The 22,370-nt window shown below is 40.0% G+C and overlaps 1 protein-coding gene across 2 annotated transcripts in view; it reads left to right on the top strand.

Moving 5' to 3' along the window:
* WDFY4 (WDFY family member 4) overlaps positions 1-22,370 on the top strand; it is a 598,790-nt gene that overhangs the window by 505,904 nt on the left and 70,516 nt on the right. For both annotated transcript variants that reach the window (XM_053692180.1, XM_053692181.1), the window contains exons 54-55: positions 16,293-16,502; positions 16,654-16,768. In XM_053692180.1, coding sequence (XP_053548155.1) covers positions 16,293-16,502; positions 16,654-16,768 — 325 coding nt within the window. The remainder of the gene's footprint in view (positions 1-16,292; positions 16,503-16,653; positions 16,769-22,370) is intronic.

Raw genomic sequence — 22,370 nt, forward strand, 5'->3', positions numbered from 1 at the left:
ATGGGTCGCGGTCCAGAGATCCTCAAGCAGAGCTAATAGATGCATTAGCAGGACCTTGGAGGTTTAATCTGATTTACATTTTCCCGCCGTTACCACTTCTTCCTCGTGTAGTGGCCCGCATCAAGCAAGAGCAGACATCAGTGATACTAATTGCTTCATCGTGGCCGTGAAGGATGTGGTTCGCGGACCTGGTGGGGATGTCCTCATCTCCTCCATGGAAGTTACCTTGTCGCAGGGATCTGCTGGAACAGGGTCCTTTTGTTCATCAAAATCTAGATTCTCTGAGGCTGACTGCGGGGAGATTGAACACTTAGTCCTATCCAAGCAAGGTTTTTCTGAGAGGGTTATTGAAACTCTCATTCAGGCTCGTAAGCCTGTTACTCGTCGCATCTATCATAAGGTGTGGAGAGCTTACTTATTCTGGTGTGAAGAACGAGGTTTAGCCTGGCATAAGGTTAAGGCTAAAAGTGCAGGTATTTCAAAAACTTTCCTGCGCTGCCTAGGTGTTGACTAGCCCTTAACTCTTGAGATATCAACCCCTGATTGATATTGGATTAGTAAGTGCAAAAAAGAATTTCAAAGTTTCGGGCGCAAATAAATGCCGCAACTATAGAAATGGGTTGAAATTAGTTACTATGGCCTAGATTTGGAGTTTGGCGGTAGAAGGGCTGTTAACGCTCCGCGGGTTTTTTTCTGGCCGCACCATAAATTTAACTCTGGTATCGAGAGTTCAAACAAATGCTGCGTTAGGCTCCAAAAAAGGAGCGTAGAGCATTTTTACCGCAAATGCAACTCTCGATACCAGAGTTGCTTACGGACGCGGCCAGCCTCAAAAACGTGCTCGTGCACGATTCCCCCATAGGAAACAATGGGGCTGTTTGAGCTGAAAAAAAACCTAACACCTGCAAAAAAGCAGCGTTCAGCTCCTAACGCAGCTCCATTGTTTCCTATGGGGAAACACTTCCTACGTCTGCACCTAACACTCTAACATGTACCCCGAGTCTAAACACCCCTAACCTTACACTTATTAACCCCTAATCTGCCGCCCCCGCTATCGCTGACCCCTGCATATTTTTTTTAACCCCTAATCTGCCGCTCCGTAAACCGCCGCAACCTACGTTATCCCTATGTACCCCTAATCTGCTGCCCTAACATCGCCAACCCCTATATTATATTTATTAACCCCTAATCTGCCCCCCACAACGTCGCCTCCACCTGCCTACACTTATTAACCCCTAATCTGCTGAGCGGACCGCACCGCTATTATAATAAAGTTATTAACCCCTAATCCGCCTCACTAACCCTATCATAAATAGTATTAACCCCTAATCTGCCCTCCCTAACATCGCCGACACCTACCTTCAATTATTAACCCCTAATCTGCCAAGCGGACCTCACCGCTATTCTAATAAATGTATTAACCCCTAAAGCTAAGTCTAACCCTAACACTAACACCCCCCTAACTTAAATATAATTTACATCTAACGAAATAAATTAACTCTTATTAAATAACTTATTCCTATTTAAAGCTAAATACTTACCTGTAAAATAAATCCTAATATAGCTACAATATAAATTATAATTATATTATAGCTATTTTAGGATTAATATTTATTTTACAGGCAACTTTGTAATTATTTTAACCAGGTACAATAGCTATTAAATAGTTAAGAACTATTTAATAGTTACCTAGTTAAAATAATAACAAATTTACCTGTAAAATAAATCCTAACCTAAGATATAATTAAACCTAACACTACCCTATCAATACATTAATTAAATAAACTACCTACAATTACCTACAATTAACCTAACACTACACTATCAATAAATTAATTAAACACAATTCCTACAAATAAATACAATTAAATAAACTAGCTAAAGTACAAAAAATAAAAAAGAACTAAGTTACAAAAAATAAAAAAATATTTACAAACATAAGAAAAATATTACAACAATTTTAAACTAATTACACCTACTCTAAGCCCCCTAATAAAATAACAAAGCCCCCCAAAATAAAAAATTCCCTACCCTATTCTAAATTTAAAAAGTTACAAGCTCTTTTACCTTACCAGCCCTGAACAGGGCCCTTTGCGGGGCATGCCCCAATAATTTCAGCTCTTTTGCCTGTAAAAAAAAACATACAATACCTCCCCCCAACATTACAACCCACCACCCACATACCCCTAATCTAACCCAAACCCCCTTAAAGAAACCTAACACTAAGCCCCTGAAGATCTTCCTACCTTGTCTTCACCATCCAGGTATCACCGATCCGTCCTGGCTCCAACATCTTCATCCAACCCAAGCGGGGGTTGGCGATCCATCATCCGGTGGCTGAAGAGGTCCAGAAGAGGCTCCAAAGTCTTCCTCCTATCCGGCAAGAAGAGGACATCCGGACCGGCAAACATCTTCTCCAAGCGGCATCTTCGATCTTCTTCCATCCGGTGCGGAGCGGGTCCATCTTGAAGCAGGCGACGCGGATCCATCCTCTTCTTCCGTTGTCTCCCGACTAATGACGGTTCCTTTAAGGGACGTCATCCAAGATGGCGTCCCTCGAATTCCGATTGGCTGATAGGATTCTATCAGCCAATCGGAATTAAGGTAGGAATTTTCTGATTGGCTGATGGAATCAGCCAATCAGAATCAAGTTCAATCCGATTGGCTGATCCAATCAGCCAATCAGATTGAGCTCGCATTCTATTGGCTGTTCCGATCAGCCAATAGAATGCGAGCTCAATCTGATTGGCTGATTGGATCAGCCAATCGGATTGAACTTGATTCTGATTGGCTGATTCCATCAGCCAATCAGAAAATTCCTACCTTAATTCCGATTGGCTGATAGAATCCTATCAGCCAATCGGAATTCGAGGGACGCCATCTTGGATGACGTCCCTTAAAGGAACCGTCATTAGTCGGGAGACAACGGAAGAAGAGGATGGATCCACGTCGCCTGCTTCAAGATGGACCCGCTCCGCACCGGATGGAAGAAGATCGAAGATGCCGCTTGGAGAAGATGTTTGCCGGTCCGGATGTCCTCTTCTTGCCGGATAGGAGGAAGACTTTGGAGCCTCTTCTGGACCTCTTCAGCCACCGGATGATGGATCGCCAACCCCCGCTTGGGTTGGATGAAGATGTTGGAGCCAGGACGGATCGGTGATACCTGGATGGTGAAGACAAGGTAGGAAGATCTTCAGGGGCTTAGTGTTAGGTTTCTTTAAGGGGGGTTTGGGTTAGATTAGGGGTATGTGGGTGGTGGGTTGTAATGTTGGGGGGGGGGGGTATTGTATGTTTTTTTTTACAGGCAAAAGAGCTGAAATTCTTGGGGCATGCCCCGCAAAGGGCCCTGTTCAGGGCTGGTAAGGTAAAAGAGCTTGTAACTTTTTTAATTTAGAATAGGGTAGGGAATTTTTTATTTTGGGGGGCTTTGTTATTTTATTAGGGGGCTTAGAGTAGGTGTAATTAGTTTAAAATTGTTGTAATATTTTTCTTATGTTTGTAAATATTTTTTTATTTTTTGTAACTTAGTTCTTTTTTATTTTTTGTACTTTAGCTAGTTTATTTAATTGTATTTATTTGTAGGAATTGTGTTTAATTAATTTATTGATAGTGTAGTGTTAGGTTAATTGTAGGTAATTGTAGGTAGTTTATTTAATTAATTTATTGATAGGGTAGTGTTAGGTTTAATTATATCTTAGGTTAGGATTTATTTTACAGGTAAATTTGTTATTATTTTAACTAGGTAACTATTAAATAGTTCTTAACTATTTAATAGCTATTGTACCTGGTTAAAATAATTACAAAGTTGCCTGTAAAATAAATATTAATCCTAAAATAGCTATAATATAATTATAATTTATATTGTAGCTATATTAGGGTTTATTTTACAGGTAAGTATTTAGCTTTAAATAGGAATCATTTATTTAATAAGAGTTAATTTATTTCGTTAGATGTAAATTATATTTAACTTAGGGGGGTGTTAGTGTTAGGGTTAGACTTAGCTTTAGGGGTTAATACATTTATTAGAATAGCGGTGAGCTCCAGTCGTCAGATTACGGGTTAATAATTGAAGGTAGGTGTCGGCGATGTTAGGGAGGGCAGAATAGGGGTTAATACTATTTATGATAGGGTTAGTGAGGCGGGTTAGGGGTTAATAACTTTATTATAGTAGCGGTGCGGTCCGCTAGGCAGATTAGGGGTTAATAAGTGTAGGCAGGTGGAGGCGACGTTGAGGGGGGCAGATTAGGGGTTAATAAATATAATATAGGGGTCGGCGGTGTTAGGGGCAGCAGATTAGGGGTACATAGGGATAACGTAGGTGGCGGCGCTTTGCGGTCGGCAGATTAGGGGTTAATTATTTTAAGTAGCTGGCGGCGACGTTGTGGGGGGCAGGTTAGGGGTTAATAAATGTAATACAGGGGTCGGCGGGGTTAGGGGCAGCAGATTAGGGGTACATAAGTATAACGTAGGTGGCGGTCGGCAGATTAGGGGTTAAAATATTTTAATCGAGTGGCGGCGATGTGGGGGGAGCTCGGTTTAGGGGTACATAGGTAGTTTATGGGTGTTAGTGTACTTTAGGGTACAGTAGTTAAGAGCTTTATGAACCGGCGTTAGCCAGAAAGCTCTTAACTCCTGCTATTTTCAGGCGGCTGGAGTTTTGTCGTTAGAGCTCTAACGCTCACTTCAGAAACGACTCTAAATACCGGCGTTAGGAAGATCCCATTGAAAAGATAGGATACGCAAATGGCGTAGGGGGATCTGCGGTATGGAAAAGTCGCAGCTGAAAAGTGAGCGTTAGACCCTTTAATCACTGACTCCAAATACCAGCGGGCGGCCAAAACCAGCGTTAGGAGCCTCTAACGCTGGTTTTGACGGCTACCGCCGAACTCCAAATCTAGGCCTATATGTTTAAAATTGATCAAATATAATGATAGACATAAAATTTGTAAATATTATCCTTTATTTAAATACAAGTTTATCTGTAACAAGTTGTTCTATAAAAAGTACAAATGTTCTTCTAAAAACAGTTCGTTGGAATTTTGTAAGAATTCTTGTTAGAATTTAAAAAAAAAATTAAAAAATTCTAAAAAAATCTTTTTTCAAAATTAATAAAGATACATAAAGATCATCTATTGGTGTAGTAAGAATTTCAAGTGATTGTGTACGGAATATGAGAGGGGCTTCTAGTCTCTATGTATGTATCGGTCTTGCTCTGAGAGGTGCAATAGTTCTTGGAAAAATATTTTCCTATAGATGTAGTTAATAATGATCTGTTTGTTTATAAACGCAAAAACACCTAGTTCATCAAAACCTAGTGTAATGTGGACAAAACTTTCAGTTCACAGTAGTTACACGTCAATAGGAATAGTTGATTTGTACTAATTTGGCTCATCTAGGTATATATACATGTAATTTTATAATTTTATGTTAAGGATATGTGTGGAGAAATGGTTAGTAAAACATGTCTAAAGATCGGTCAATATAAAAAAACAGGTTCTTTTTGTTGTGATAGTTAAATTCTTATGTGAACATAATATTTATGCTGACATGATATTTGTGCAGCAGAATACAGTCGGCCGACTGGAATGAATAGTTCGTTCAAAATGAAAGGACCTTTTGTAGTCTTTTTTAGTAAGAAGAGTTTGTTATTTTTACGTTGCCCGGGTGTTTAGTTGTTATGTTGCCAGAGCTCTACGGATTAGGAGCACATAGTGCAAAGTAAGGAACGGTAGTTTTACTTACTTGAATGCTCCTAACCGATTATGGAGCCTGGATGACGATGACAAATGAATAATGTCTCTTTGTATATCCTTCCGCTCAGTAGGTAATGTAGGTAAAGTAGGAAATGCTGAGGGTGGCTTCTTTTGATGTCCTCGGATGTGTATAAACCCGTCTTTGCTCACAGCTTAGGTTTGACGGCTCTGTTGTAGTCCTCCAATCCGCTCACGGAAAGCGGCTACTTTGTTGCAAAGCTTTAAATGCTGGTTTTTGAGATTGCGGTCTTTTACTCCACAAAGTTCAGAGTAATATCTCCCAGCGATAGTCTTGTAGGTATCCTTGGTATCCTCGGGGACACAGTAGAAAGTTGTTTAAATGGCAGTAGTGTGCTACGCGTTTCGGCCGTTAACTTTGGCCTTTTTCAAGCTAGACTACTGCATTACTTCTTGGCGGGTTTTTTATACCCTATTTCAGTTTTTTACAACGGTCATGTAATTGAATAATACTTTCATTGCTATTTCAAATCTTTCTGTAATTGGTCTCACATATCGTTAATTGATTAGTTTGTTACATGGTTTTTGTGAATAAAACATCAACAGAAAGTGTTCGTTTTTGGATAAGTGTTGAAATTAGTGTTTAAATTAACTTTATGTTTGGGACATATTTGTTTAGTGTTATACTGTGGCGACTATAGCTTGTCTTGTTCAAAAGATCTTTTTATATCTTTTAAAAGTTACTTTTCAATTTTTCATTTTCTCTCCTTTGTTGAAGAACATTTTAAAAATTATTAATTTGCATAAATATATAAAAAAGTTTTTTGAAACTCTTAAAAACTCTTAAAAAAACTCTGTTTTCTGAAAAATATATATTAAAGCACTCATAAATAGGAATAGATATAAAAATTAAAAAATAAAAATACAAATAAGAAAAAAGTGTTAATTTTTAAAGAAACCTATTATGGATTCATATACTGTTATGCTATATGTAAAATAATGCCAATGGAGGTATATGTTAAAATCAAGTAATGGAATTAATTATTATATAGTTTTGTTGCATATTTATCTCTATTCTTTTAAGAAGCTATTCAAATTGAAGTCTATGCTCAAACCTTTAGGTTGAAGTGTCTGTAGTTGGAAAATCCATTTCGCTTCTGCTTGCATTAATCTGTTTGATTGGTTCCCTCCCCTATAATCTTTTCCTATTTTTTCTATAACTGTGAAGGTGAAAAATTTTAGGTTACTATTATTGCATAATCTGAAATGCTTAGGGACTGGAAGCTCCAGATTTCTTTTTTCTTCTGAATTTTCTATAGATAATATATGCTCTCTTAATCTTTCCCTAACTGTTCTCTCAGTTTCTCCAGTGTATTGGATATTACATTTCTTGCATTCTATCAGGTAGATTACATTTTTGTCCATGCACCTTATGGTGTTTTTGATTTTGTATTCTTTTCTCTTGTTAAGTGTATCCAGTCCACGGATCATCCATTACTTATGGGATATTAACTCCTCCCCAACAGGAAGTGCAAGAGGATTCACCCAGCAGAGCTGCTATATAGCTCCTCCCCTAACTGCCATTACCAGTCATTCTCTTGCACCCAGCAACTAGATAGGTCGTGTGAGAGGACTATGGTGATTATACTTAGTTTTATATCTTCAATCAAAAGTTTGTTATTTTAAAATAGCACCGGAGTGTGTTATTACCTCTCTGGCAGAGTTTGAGGAAGAATCTACCAGAGTTTTGCTATGATTTTAGCCGGAGTAGTTAAGATCATATTGCTGTTCTCGGCCATCTGAGGAGTGAGGTAAACTTCAGATCAGGGGACAGCGGGCAGATGAATCTGCATAGAGGTATGTAGCAGTTTTTATTTTCTGACAATGGAATTGATGAGAAAATCCTGCCATACCGATATAATGTCATGTATGTATACTTTACACTTCAGTATTCTGGGAGAATGGTACTTCACTAGAATTACACTGTAAGAAAGACATAAAGCTGTTTAATAACTAGAGATTATGTTTAACGTTTTTGCTGGAATGTAAAATCGTTTTCATTTGCTGAGGTACTGAGTGAATAAATGTTTGGGCACCATTTTTCCACTTGGCAGTTGCTTAAATCTGTTTTTTCTGTCAGTTTCTGTTCTCCCTCACTGCTGTGTGTGTGGGGGAGGGGCGCTTTTACTATGCATCAAATATTTCAGTCAGCAACTCATTGTATTCCCTGCATGATCTGGTTCATCTCTACAGAGCTCAGGGGTCTTCAAAACTTATTTTGAGGGAGGTAATTTCTCTCAGCAGAGCTGTGAGAATTATAGTTTGACTGAAATAAAAACTTTTATTCTGTAATTTGTTTCCTGCTTTCAGAAATTGTTATCTTTGCTAATGGGATTAAACCTTTGCTAAAGTTGTGTTGTTTACAAGGATTGAGGCTATAACTGTTTCAATTTATTAATTTTTAACTGTCATAGATCTTCTGTGCTTCTTAAAGGCACAGTACGTTTTAATATTATTCTATTTGAATTGTATTTCCAAGTTGCAAGTTTATTTGCTAGTGTGTTAAACATGTCTGATTCAGAAGATGATACCTGTGTCATTTGTTGCAATGCCAAAGTGGAGCCCAATAGAAATTTATGTACTAACTGTATTGATGCTACTTTAAATAAAAATCAATCTGTACAAATTGAACAAATTTCACCAAACAACGAGGGGAGAGTTATGCCGACTAACTCGCCTCACGTGTCAGTACCTAAATCTCCCGCTCAGAGGGAGGTGCGTGATATTGTAGCGCCGAGTACAGCTGGGCGGCCATTACAAATCACATTACAGGATATGGCTACTGTTATGACTGAAGTTTTGGCTAAATTACCAGAACTAAGAGGTAAGCGTGATGTTTTTTAGTGATATTAGAGGTGAATGAATGGGTTCTCTTTGAATGTCTGCATGCTTTACATATATGGCAGGGGTAGAATCCTTTTAAATCAGAACCTAAAACTCCTTTTTCTGTTTCTTTAGGAGTGTGGAGAGCTTACTTATTCTGGTGTGAAGAACGAGGTTTAGCCTGGCATAAGGTTAAGGCTACCAGGAAACTTTCTTTTCTCCAGGAGGGTCTGGAGAAGGGCCTTTCTGCCAGTTCCCTGAGGGGACAAATTTCGGCCCTATCTGTTTTGCTGCACAAGAGTCTCGCAGAGCTCCCTGACGTGCAATCTTTAGTTAAGGATCTGATTAGGATCAGACTTGTGTTTAGATCTAATGCTCCACCTTGGAGTTTGAATCTTGTTCTTAAGGTTTTGCAACGGGCTCCGTTTGAGCCTATGCATTTGGTTGACATCAAACTGTTGTCCTGGAAGGTTCTTTTTCTACTGGCTATTGTGTCGGCACACAGAGTTTCTGAAATAGCGGCCTTGAAATGTGAGTCTCCTTATCTGGTGTTCCACACTGAGAAGGCTGTCCTACGTACCTGCTTGGGTTTTATTCCTAAGGTTGTGTCTGATCGCAACTTCAATCAGGAGATTGTGGTGACCTCCTTGTGTCCTAATCCTTCTTATTCGAGGGAACGTTTACTTCATAATTTGGATGTGGTTCGAGCTTTGAAGTTTTATCTTCAAGCTACTATGGATTTTAGATAAACTTCTTCAACTTCCTTATCTTTTTGGTTGAGGAGTGTTAAATGCTTATGAGTCAGCGGGACTTAGACCTCCTCAGAGGATTACGGCTCATTCCACTAGAGCGGTGGCTTCCTATTGGGCCTTTAAGAACGAGGCCTCTATGGATCAGATTTGTAAGTTGGCTACCTGGTCTTCCTTACATACTTTTTCAAAATTTTACAAGTTTGACGTTTTTGCTTTGGCCGAAGCAGCTTTTGGGAGAAATGTTTTGCAGGCTGTGGTGCCCTCAGATTAGGGTCCGCCTCTCTTTTACCTCTCCCGTTATCATTCAGTGTCCTCTAGAGCTTGGGTATAGTTTTCCCAACATTAAGGAATGATGCCGTGGACTCTCCTCATATTAAGAAGGAAAACATAAATTATGCTTACCTAATAATTTCCTTTCCTTCTGTATGAGGAGAGTCCACGGCCCCCGCTTGTATACTCCGATGGGCGGACCAAAATTAGGTTTTTTCTTCTGGCACCATTTATACCCTGATATTTCTTCTACTGTTCCTTGTTCCTTTGGCAGAATGACTGGGGGATGAGGGAAGTGGGTGAGGTATTTAAGCCTTTGGCTGGGGTGTCTTTGCCTCCTCCTGGTGGCAAGGTTCAGTATTTTCCAAAAGTAGGAATCATGCCGTGGACTCTCCTCATACAGAAGGAAATTAAATTATCAATTTATGTAGGTGGGTTTTATTTTATGTAGGTGGGTTTTATGTTATGTAGGGGGGTTCATGTTATGTAGGTGGGTTTTATTTTATGTAGGTGGGTTTTATGTTATGTAGGTGGGTTTTATTTTATGTAGGTGGGTTTTATGTTATGTAGGTGGGTTTTATGTTATGTAGGTGGGTTTTATGTTATGTAGGTGGGTTTTATTTTATGTAGGGGGGTTTATGTTATGTAGGGGGGTTTATGTTATGTAGGGGGGTTTATGTTATGTAGGTGAGTTTTATGTTATGTAGGTTGGTTTTTATGTTATGTAGGGGGGGTTATGTAATTGTAGCTGAGTTTCTCCAACATTGGTGTGTCCGGTCCACGGCGTCATCCTTACTTGTGGGATATTCTCTTCCCCAACAGGAAATGGCAAAGAGTCCCAGCAAAGCTGGTCACATGATCCCTCCTAGGCTCCACCCACCCCAGTCATTCTCTTTGCCGTTGCACAGGCAACATCTCCACGGAGATGGTTAAGAGTTTTTTGTAGTTTTATTCTTCTATCAAGTGTTTGTTATTTTAAAATAGTGCTGGTATGTACTATTTACTCTGAAACAGAAAAGGATGAAGATTTCTGTTTGTAAGAGGAAGATGATTTTTAGCAGACAGTAACTAAAATCGATTGCTGTTTCCACACAGGACTGTTGAGATGAAGTAACTTCAGTTGGGGGAAACAGTTAGCAGTCTTTTCTGCTTAAGGTATGACTAGCCATATTTCTAACAAGACCATGTAATGCTGGAAGGCTGTCATTTCCCCTCATGGGGACCGGTAAGCCATTTTCTTAGTTAAACATAAAAGAATAAAGGGCTTCAAAAAGGGCTTAAAAACTGGTAGACATTTTTCTGGGCTAAAACAATTGCTTTACTAGGCATATTATGCAGATTCTAACTAATTATTGGTATTATAATCTTGGGGAACGTTTAGAAAAACGGCAGGCACTGTGTTGGACACCTTTTTCAGATGGGGGCCTTTCTAGTTATAGACAGAGCCTCATTCTGGGACTGTATAGGGGTTAAATGTAAAAACGGCTCCGGTTCCGTTAATTTAAGGGTTAAAGCTCTGAAATTTGGTGTGCAATACTTTTAATGCTTTAAGACACTGTGGTGAAATTTTGGTGAATTTTGAACAATTCCTTCATACTTTTTCACATATTCAGTAATAAAGTGTTTTCAGTTTGAAATTTAAAGTGACAGTAACGGTTTTATTTTAAAACGTTTTTTGTGCTTTGTTGACAAGTTTAAGCCTGTTTAACATGTCTGTACCATCAGATAAGCTATGTTCTATATGTATGAAAGCCAATGTGTCTCCCCATTTAAATTTATGTGATAATTGTGCCATAGTGTCCAAACAAAGTAAGGACAGTAATGCAACAGATAATGATATTGCCCAAGATGATTCCTCAAATGAGGGGAGTAAACATGATACTACATCATCCCCTACTGTGTCTACACCAGTTATGCCCACACAGGAGGCCCCTAGTACATCTAGTGCGCCAATACTTATTACCATGCAACAATTAACGGCTGTAATGGATAACTCCATAGCAAATCTTTTATCCAAAATGCCTACTTATCAGAGAAAGCGCGATTGCTCTGTTTTAAACACTGAAGAGCAAGAGGGCGCTGATGATAACTGTTCTGACATACCCTCACACCAATCTCAAGGGGCCATGAGGGAGGTTTTGTCTGATGGAGAAATTTCAGATTCAGGAAAAATTTCTCATCAAGCTGAACCTGATGTTGTGACATTTAAATTTAAATTAGAACATCTCTGCGCACTGCTTAAGGAGGTGTTATCTACTCTGGATGATTGTGACAATTTGGTCATTCCAGAGAAATTATGTAAGATGGACAAGTTCCTAGAGGTTCCGGTGCCCCCCGACGCTTTTCCTATACCCAAGCGGGTGGCGGACATAGTAAATAAAGAGTGGGAAAGGCCCGGCATACCTTTTGTTCCCCCCCCTATATTTAAGAAATTATTTCCTATAGTCGACCCCAGAAAGGACTTATGGCAGACAGTCCCCAAGGTCGAGGGGGCGGTTTCTACTCTAAACAAACGCACTACTATTCCTATCGAAGATAGTTGTGCTTTCTAAGATCCTATGGATAAGAAATTAGAGGGTTTGCTTAAAAAGATTTTTGTACAGCAAGGTTACCTTCTACAACCAATTTCATGCATTGTTCTTGTCACTACGGCAGCGTGTTTCTGGTTCGAGGAACTAGAAAAATCGCTCAGTAAAGAATCTTCGTATGAGGAGGTTATGGACAGAGTTCAAGCACTTAAATTGGCTAACTCTTTTGTTTTAGATGCCGCTTTGCAATTAGCTAGATTAGCGGCGAAAAATTCAGGGTTTGCTGTCGTGGCGCGCAGAGTGCTTTGGCTAAAGTCTTGGTCAGCGGATGTGTCTTCCAAGACAAAATTGCTTAACATTCCTTTCAAAGGTAAAACATTATTTGGACCTCATTTGAAAGAGATTATTTCAGACATCACTGGGGGAAAGGGCCACGCCCTCCCACAGGATAGGTCTTTTAAGGCTAATAATAAGCCTAATTTTCGTCCCTTTTGCAGAAACGGACCAGTCTCTAATTCTGTATCCTCTAAGCAAGAGGGTAATACTTCACAACCCAAACCAGCCTGGAAACCAATGCAAGGCTGGAACAAGGGTAAGCAGGCCAAGAAGCCTACCACTGCTACCAAAACAGCATGAAGGGATAGCCCCCGATCCGGGACCGGATCTAGTGGGGGGCAGACTTTCTCTCTTTGCTCAGGCTTGGGCAAGAGATGTTCAGGATCCTTGGGCGCTAGAAATAGTTTCTCAAGGTTATCTCCTGGAATTCAAGGAACTACCCCCAAGGGGAAGGTTCCACAGGTCTCAATTATCTTCAAACCAAATAAAGAGACAGGCATTCTTACATTGTGTAGAAGACCTGTTAAAGATGGGAGTGATACATCCAGTTCCAATAAGAGAACAAGGAATGGGATTTTATTCCAATCTGTTCATAGTTCCCAAAAAAGAGGGAACATTCAGACCAATTTTGGATCTAAAGATCCTAAACAAATTTCTCAGGGTACCATCGTTCAAAATGGAAACTATTCGAACGATCCTACCTACTATCCAGGAAAATCAATTTATGACTACCGTGGATTTAAAGGATGCGTACCTACATATTCCTATCCACAAGGAACATCATCAGTTCCTAAGGTTCGCTTTTCTGGACAAGCATTACCAGTTTATGGCACTTCCATTTGGATTAGCCACTGCTCCAAGGATTTTCACAAAGGTACTAGGGTCCCTTCTAGCGGTTCTAAGACCAAGGGGCATTGCAGTAGTACCTTACTTGGACGACATCCTGATTCAAGCGTCGTCCCTGTCAAAAGCAAAGGCTCATACGGACATCTTCCTAGCCTTTCTCAGATCTCACGGATGGAAGGTGAACAAAGAAAAAAGTTCTCTGTCCCCGTCAACAAGAGTTCCCTTCTTGGGAACAATAATAGATTCCTTAGAAATGAGGATTTTTCTGACAGAGGTCAGAAAATCAAAACTTCTAAGCTCTTGTCAAGTACTTCATTCTGTTCCTCGTCCTTCCATAGCGCAGTGCATGGAAGTAATAGGATTGATGGTTGCAACAATGGACATAGTTCCTTTTGCACAAATTCATCTAAGACAATTACAACTGTGCATGCTCAGACAGTGGAATGGGGATTATACAGACTTGTCTCCGACGATTCAAGTAGATCAAAAGACCAGAGATTCACTCCGTTGGTGGCTGACCCTGGACAATCTGTCACAGGGAATGAGCTTCCGCAGACCAGAGTGGGTCATTGTCACGACCAACGCCAGCCTAGTGGGCTGGGGCGCGGTCTGGGAATCCCTGAAAGCTCAGGGTCTATGGTCTCGGGAAGAGTCTCTTCTCCCGATAAACATTCTGGAACTGAGAGCGATATTCAATGCTCTCAGAGCTTGGCCTCAACTAGCAAAGGCCAAATTCATAAGGTTTCAGTCAGACAACATGACGACCGTTGCATATATCAATCATCAGGGGGGAACAAGGACTTCCCTGGCGATGAAAGAAGTGACCAAGATAATTCAATGGGCGGAGGATCACTCCTGCCACTTGTCTGCGATCCACATCCCAGGAGTGGAAAATTGGGAAGCGGATTTTCTAAGTCATCAGACATTCCATCCGGGGGAGTGGGAACTCCATCCGGAAATCTTTGCCCAAATAACTCAATTATGGGGCATTCCAGACATGGATCTGATGGCGTCTCGTCAGAACTTCAAGGTTCCTTGCTACGGGTCCAGATCCAGGGATCCCAAGGCGACCCTAGTAGATGCACTAGTAGCACCTTGGACCTTCAACCTAGCTTATGTATTCCCACCGTTTCCTCTCATCCCCAGGCTGGTAGCCAGGATCAATCAAGAGAGGGCCTCGGTGATCTTGATAGCTCCTGCGTGGCCACGCAGGACTTGGTATGCAGACCTGGTGAATATGTCATCGGCTCCACCATGGAAGCTACCTTTGAGACAGGACCTTCTTGTTCAGGGTCCATTCGAACATCCGAATCTGGTTTCCCTCCAACTGACGGCTTGGAGATTGAACGCTTGATTTTATCAAAGCGTGGGTTTTCAGATTCTGTAATAGATACTCTGATTCAGGCTAGAAAGCCTGTAACTAGAAAAATTTACCATAAAATATGGAAAAAATATATCTGTTGGTGTGAATCTAAAGGATTCCCATGGAACAAGATAAAAATTCCTAAGATTCTATCCTTTCTACAAGAAGGTTTGGAGAAAGGATTATCTGCAAGTTCTCTGAAGGGACAGATCTCTGCTTTATCTGTTTTACTTCACAAAAGACTGGCAGCTGTGCCAGATGTTCAAGCATTTGTTCAGGCTCTGGTTAGGATCAAGCCTGTTTACAGACCTTTGACTCCTCCCTGGAGTCTAAATCTAGTTCTTTCAGTTCTTCAAGGGGTTCCGTTTGAACCCTTACATTCCGTAGATATTAAGTTATTATCTTGGAAAGTTTTGTTTTTGGTTGCAATTTCTTCTGCTAGAAGAGTTTCAGAGTTATCTGCTCTGCAGTGTTCTCCGCCCTATCTGGTGTTCCATGCAGATAAGGTGGTTTTGCGTACTAAGCCTGGTTTTCTTCCGAAAGTTGTTTCCAACAAAAATATTAACCAGGAGATAGTTGTACCTTCTTTGTGTCCGAATCCAGTTTCAAAGAAGGAACGTTTGTTACACAATTTGGACGTAGTCCGTGCTCTAAAATTCTATTTAGAGGCTACTAAAGATTTCAGACAAACATCTTCCTTGTTTGTTGTTTATTCTGGTAAAAGGAGAGGTCAAAAAGCGACTTCTACCTCTCTTTCCTTTTGGCTTAAAAGCATTATCCGATTGGCTTATGAGACTGCCGGACGGCAGCCTCCTGAAAGAATCACAGCTCACTCCACTAGGGCTGTGGCTTCCACATGGGCCTTCAAGAACGAGGCTTCTGTTGACCAGATATGTAAGGCAGCGACTTGGTCTTCACTGCACACTTTTGCCAAATTTTACAAATTTGATACTTTTGCTTCTTCGGAGGCTATTTTTGGGAGAAAGGTTTTGCAAGCCGTGGTGCCTTCCATTTAGGTGACCTGATTTGCTCCCTCCCTTCATCCGTGTCCTAAAGCTTTGGTATTGGTTCCCACAAGTAAGGATGACGCCGTGGACTGGACACACCAATGTTGGAGAAAACAGAATTTATGCTTACCTGATAAATTACTTTCTCCAACGGTGTGTCCGGTCCACGGCCCGCCCTGGTTTTTTAATCAGGTCTGATGAATTATTTTCTCTAACTACAGTCACCACGGTATCATATGGTTTCTCCTATATATATTTCCTCCTGTCCGTCGGTCGAATGACTGGGGTGGGCGGAGCCTAGGAGGGATCATGTGACCAGCTTTGCTGGGACTCTTTGCCATTTCCTGTTGGGGAAGAGAATATCCCACAAGTAAGGATGACGCCGTGGACCGGACACACCGTTGGAGAAAGTAATTTATCAGGTAAGCATAAATTCTGTTTTTTATGATAGTGTATAAAACTATTTATTTGAGGGACATCCCATACATTCTTTGGCAAGTGAGCATTTATAAATTCTTAGAATCTATACAAGAATAAATCATGTCACAGTCAGTAGCTATATAGAAGATGAACTCTTATTTACATGTTGTTTTTAGGCCCTGGAGTCAGAGCATGTCAGCTCCCAGCTCCATCACTGGATAGATCTGGTATTTGGCTATAAACAGAGAGGGGCTACAGCAATTCAAGCACTCAACGTTTTCCACCCTTATTTCTATGGGTTTCCGGAACACCTGAGCAGCTCTGACCCCTTGATACGTAGCACTCTGATTGGATTCATCAGCAGCTTTGGGCAGGTTCCTAAGCAGGTAACCCATATACTTGAGTACAAGGGCAGCTACATAGAAGCTTTTTGTGTCACACTCCTAATCTAGCACATTATTTATTTATGCCTATTCAGTTACCTTTATTTCACCTGTTTTTCCTTTAGTGTTACTTGTGCTTTATCTGTATTTGCAGCTTTTCACTAAACCTCACCCCCCACGTCTGGGCAAAGAATCAGTAGGAGGACACTATGTTACTCCCTTCTACAGCTCACCAAGCAGCCTGAAGTATGCTACTATTACCCCCAGAGGTATTGTTTGTCATCTAGACACTGTTTCAGCTTACTATCAGCCTAAGTATTGTCACCTGAGGTACTGTCACTTCCCACTTAGGGACAGATTATGAGTTTGTGCTCTTTGCTTGAGCGTTAACACCGATAGACTTCGGCTTTATGCGTGAATCGGGTTGCGCTCTTATTACAAGTTGAAAGTAAAAAGCCGAACTTCGAATATTGCCACGGAATTAAGGTATTCCCCCATTAACTTCAATAGAGCGCAAAACGTGGGAAAAAACAAACAACCATACTCACGCGCAAACCCAATAGCAGTTTCTCAATATTAATATTTCACATTACAACATTCTTCATACAGCAGAATATGTTCTATTTATTATTAAATACATAGTTCTATATAGATCGGATGGATTTTTGGTAAAATATATATCTATACCTGTATATATTATTATAGTATTATATTATATATAGGTATAGATATATACAGATATATATAAATATCTGTTTAAAAATACAAAGAACATATTCCCCTATGTGAAGAACATTGGATTGTGAAATATTTACGGTAAATACATAGTTAAACACTTTATTAAATATGAATATTGCATAATTATGTTTTTTTTCCATGTTTTTACCTACTTGACTGCAAAGGGATCCTATGCACTAATAATGTTTAGACATATTTACAGTATGCATACATATACATATTTAGACATATGTATGTATGTATTTCTATGTTAAAGCCCTTTGCCTGCCTTTATTTTCTAACACCTGAGGCTCCATATCTTTATTTTCGGCTATTTGTAGAGCGCCAACAGATTCCGTATCTTTAAACCCTTATAACTGTTTTATGCAATTAGGTTTTTTAATTAATTGTATTAGATGGTGTTAAAGGGACATTAAACACTAAATATATGTTAGATAAAATTATGCATTCAAAGAAAAGATTAGTTTGAGAATAACATGTAGATATACTTTTTAGAGTTTCATTAGCTGTTTAAATACTGACAAAATAAGTGTAAAGTTTTAGTGTCTATAAAACAATGGGAGCTGCCATGTTGTAACATAGGTTACCTTCTCTGCTGTGGCCAATTAGGGACAGTTATAAATAAGTCACTAGTGTGTGCAGCCAATGGTTGTGTGGAATATAACAGTGTTCTGCACTTCCATTTCTAACAGGAACTGAAAAGCTCACAATTTCAGAATGGAATTACAGAAAAAAGGGACAAAATAAATAATGAAAGTATATTGCAGAGTTTTTTTTAATATATAACATTTTTATTACCTTCTCAAAGTATTTAATGTATCTTTAATATGAGAGTAACTGTACATTTTAAATGTATTTTTGATGTGTTTTGTGCAACTTTTTCTCACATAACAGTTAACCAGAACTCTGAGGTTGCGCTATCCTGACACGTGTTAAATTAATTTGCGCTCAAGCGAACGTGTTTACTTTCAACTCGGAATACTGCACTACTTCCAATGCATGCAAGGAGCCGCTTGTAATCTAGCCCATATTGTCCTTTTTGCCCAGATACTGTTGCCATAGAAGTTCTGAACTTATCATTATTACTGGTACTGTATCTAACATATAGATGAGGTTTGTATTCCTTACACACCTAATTCATTTTCCTGCCCTTCCTTAAAAGTAATTTTATAAATTATGTATATTTATTGTTAGCCACATTTACATTGTTTTACACTACAGGGACACTTGTGTGTGTTTACATATATATACGGCTAGATTACGAGTTTTGCGTTATGAGTAAAAAAGCAGCGTGAAGCCTCACAACGATGCTTTTTTACTACCGCTGCTATTACGAGTCTTGTAGGTACAGCTGTCCCGCACACTTTTTTGGCCTTACCGCAAATCAACTTACGCAATTTGCGTAAAGTCTATTTTCAATGGGACTTCCATAGCGCCGGTATTACACGCTCACAGGCCAAAAAGTGAGCGGTACAGCCTATCCCACAAGATTCGTAACGCATTCTAAAGTCAGTAGTTATGAGTTTTACACTACAAAGCTGTAGCATAAAACTCATAACTAAAGTGCTAAAAAGTACACTAACACCCATAAACTACCTATTAACCCCTAAACCGAGGCCCTCCCGCATCGCAAACACTAAAATAAAATTATTAACCCCTAAACTGCCGCACTCCCGCATCGTAAACATTATTTAAATATTATTGACCCCTATTCTGCCGCCCCTATCATCACCGCCACCTACCTACAATTATTAACCCCTAATCTGCCGCCCCCAATGTTGCCGCCACTATACTATATTTATTAACCCCTAAACCTAAGTCTAACCCTAACCCTAACACCCCCTAACTTAAATATAATTAAAATAAATCTAAAGAAAACCTACAATTAATAACTAAATAATTCCTATTTAAATATATATTTCTCCAACATTGGTGTGTCCGGTCCACGGCGTCATCCTTACTTGTGGGATATTCTCTTCCCCAACAGGAAATGGCAAAGAGTCCCAGCAAAGCTGGTCATATGGTCCCTCCTAGGCTCCGCCCACCCCAGTCATTCTCTTTGCCGTTGCACAGGCAACATCTCCACGGAGATGGTTAAGAGTTTTTTTGGTGTTTAAATGTAGTTTTTATTCTTCTATCAAGTGTTTGTTATTTTAAAATAGTGCTGGTATGTACTATTTACTCTGAAACAGAAAAGGATGAAGATTTCTGTTTGTAAGAGGAAGATGATTTTAGCAGACAGTAACTAAAATCGATTGCTGTTTCCACATAGGACTGTTGAGATGAAGTAACTTCAGTTGGCGGAAACAGTTAGCAGACTTTTCTGCTTAAGGTATGACTGCCATATTTCTAACAAGACTGTGTAATGCTGGAAGGCTGTCATTTCCCCTCATGGGGACCGGTAAGCCATTTTCTTAGTCAAACAAACAGAATAAAGGGCTTATTATGGGCTAAAAAACTGGTAGACATTTTTATGGGCTAAATCGATTGCTTTATTTGTGCATATTATTCAGATTTAGGCTAACATTTGACATTTATAATCTTGGGGAACGCTTATAAAACGGCAGGCACTGTATTGGACACCTTTTTCAGTCAGGGGGCCTTTCTAGTTATAGACTGAGCCTCATTTTCGCGCCATTAATGCGCAGTTGTTTTTTGAGAGCAGGGCATGCAGATGCATGTGTGAGGATCTAAGAATCTCTGAAAAAGCTTTTAGAAGGCGTCATTTGGTATCGTATTCCCCTCAGGGCTTGGTTGGGTCTTAGCAAAGACTATAGCTGGGACTGTGTAGGGGTTAAATTGAAAAACGGCTCCGGTTCTGTTATTTTAAGGGTTAAAGCTCTGAAATTTGGTGTGCAATACTTTTAAGGCTTTAAGACACTGTGGTGAAATTTTGGTAATTTTTGAACAATTCCTTCATACTTTTTCACATATTCAGTAATAAAGTGTTTTCTGTTTGAAATTTAAAGTGACAGTAACGGTTTTATTTTAAAACGTTTTTTGTGCTTTGTTGACAAGTTTAAGCCTGTTTAACATGTCTGTACCTTCAGATAAGCTATGTACTATATGTATGAAAGCCAATGTGTCTCCCCATTTAAATTTATGTGATAATTGTGCCATAGCGTCCAAACAAAGTAAGGACAGTACTGCCACAGATAATGATATTGCCCAAGATGATTCCTCAAATGAGGGGAGTAAACATGATACTACATCATCTCCTACTGTGTCTACACCAGTTTTGCCCATGCAGGAGGCCCCTAGTACATCTAGTGCGCCAATACTTATTACCATGCAACAATTAACGGCTGTAATGGATAACTCCATAGCAAATCTTTTATCCAAAATGCCTACTTATCAGAGAAAGCGCGATTGCTCTGTTTTAAACACTGAAGAGCAAGAGGACGCTGATGATAATTGTTCTGTCATACCCTCACACCAATCTGAAGGGGCCATGAGGAAGGTTTTGTCTGATGGAGAAATTTCAGATTCAGGAAAAATTTCTCATCAAGCTGAACCTGATGTTGTGACATTTAAATTTAAATTAGAACATCTCCGTGCACTGCTTAAGGAGGTGTTATCTACTCTGGATGAGTGTGACAATTTGGTCATTCCAGAGAAATTATGCAAGATGGACAGGTTCCTAGAGGTTCCGGTGCCCCCCGACGCTTTTCCTATACCCAAGCGGGTGGCGGACATAGTAAATAAGGAGTGGGAAAAACCCGGCATACCTTTTGTTCCTCCCCCTATATTTAAGAAATTATTTCCTATGGTCGACCCCAGAAAGGACTTATGGCAGACAGTCCCCAAGGTCGAGGGGGCAGTTTCTACTCTAAACAAACGCACTACTATTCCTATTGAAGATAGTTGTGCTTTCAAAGAACTAGAAAAGTCGCTCAGTAGAGAAACTCCATATGAGGAGGTTATGGACAGAGTTCACGCACTTAAATTGGCTAACTCTTTTATTTTAGATGCCGCTTTGCAATTAGCAAGATTAGCGGCGAAAAATTCAGGGTTTGCTATCGTGGCGCGCAGAGCGCTTTGGCTAAAGTCTTGGTTAGCGGATGTGTCATCCAAGACAAAATTGCTTAACATCCCTTTCAAAGGTAAAACTTTATTTGGACCTGATTTGAAAGAGATTATTTCAGACATCACTGGGGGAAAGGGCCACGCCCTTCCACAGGATAGGTCTTTTAAGGCTAAAAATAAGCCTAATTTTCGTCCCTTTCGCAGAAATGGACCAGTCTCTAATTCTGCATCCTCTAAGCAAGAGGGTAATGCCTCAAAACCCAAACCAGCCTGGAAACCAATGCAAGGCTGGAACAAGGGTAAGCAGGCCAAGAAGCCTGCCACTGCTAACAAAACAGCATGAAGGAGTAGCCCCCGATCCGGGACCGGATCTGGTGGGGGGCAGACTCTCTCTCTTTGCTCAGGCTTGGGCAAGAGATGTTCAGGATCCTTGGGCGCTAGAAATAGTTTCTCAAGGTTATCTCCTGGAATTCAAGGAACTACCCCCAAGGGGAAGGTTCCACAAGTCTCACTTATCCTCAAACCAAATAAAGAGACAGGCATTCTTACATTGTGTAGAAGACCTGTTAAAGATGGGAGTGATACACCCAGTTCCAATAAAGGAACAAGGAATGGGATTTTATTCCAATCTGTTCGTAGTTCCCAAAAAAGAGGGAACGTTCAGACCAATTTTTGGATTTGAAGATCCTAAACAAATTTCTCAGGGTACCATCGTTCAAAATGGAAACTATTCGAACGATTCTACCTACCATCCAGGAAAGTCAATTTATGACTACCGTGGACCTAAAGGATGCGTACCTACATATTCCTATCCACAAAGAACATCATCAGTTCCTAAGGTTCGCTTTTCTGGACAAACATTACCAGTTTGTGGCTCTCCCATTCGGATTAGCCACTGCTCCAAGGATTTTCACAAAGGTACTAGGGTCCCTTCTAGCGGTTCTAAGACCAAGGGGCATTGCAGTAGTACCTTACTTGGACGACATTCTAATACAAGTGTCGTCCCTGTCAAAAGCAAAGGCTCATATGGACATCGTTCTAGCCTTTCTCACATCTCACGGATGGAAGGTGAACAAAGAAAAGAGTTCTCTGTCCCCGTCAACAAGA

Source organism: Bombina bombina, chromosome 9, assembly GCF_027579735.1.
Source record: "Bombina bombina isolate aBomBom1 chromosome 9, aBomBom1.pri, whole genome shotgun sequence".
NCBI lineage: Eukaryota > Metazoa > Chordata > Amphibia > Anura > Bombinatoridae > Bombina > Bombina bombina.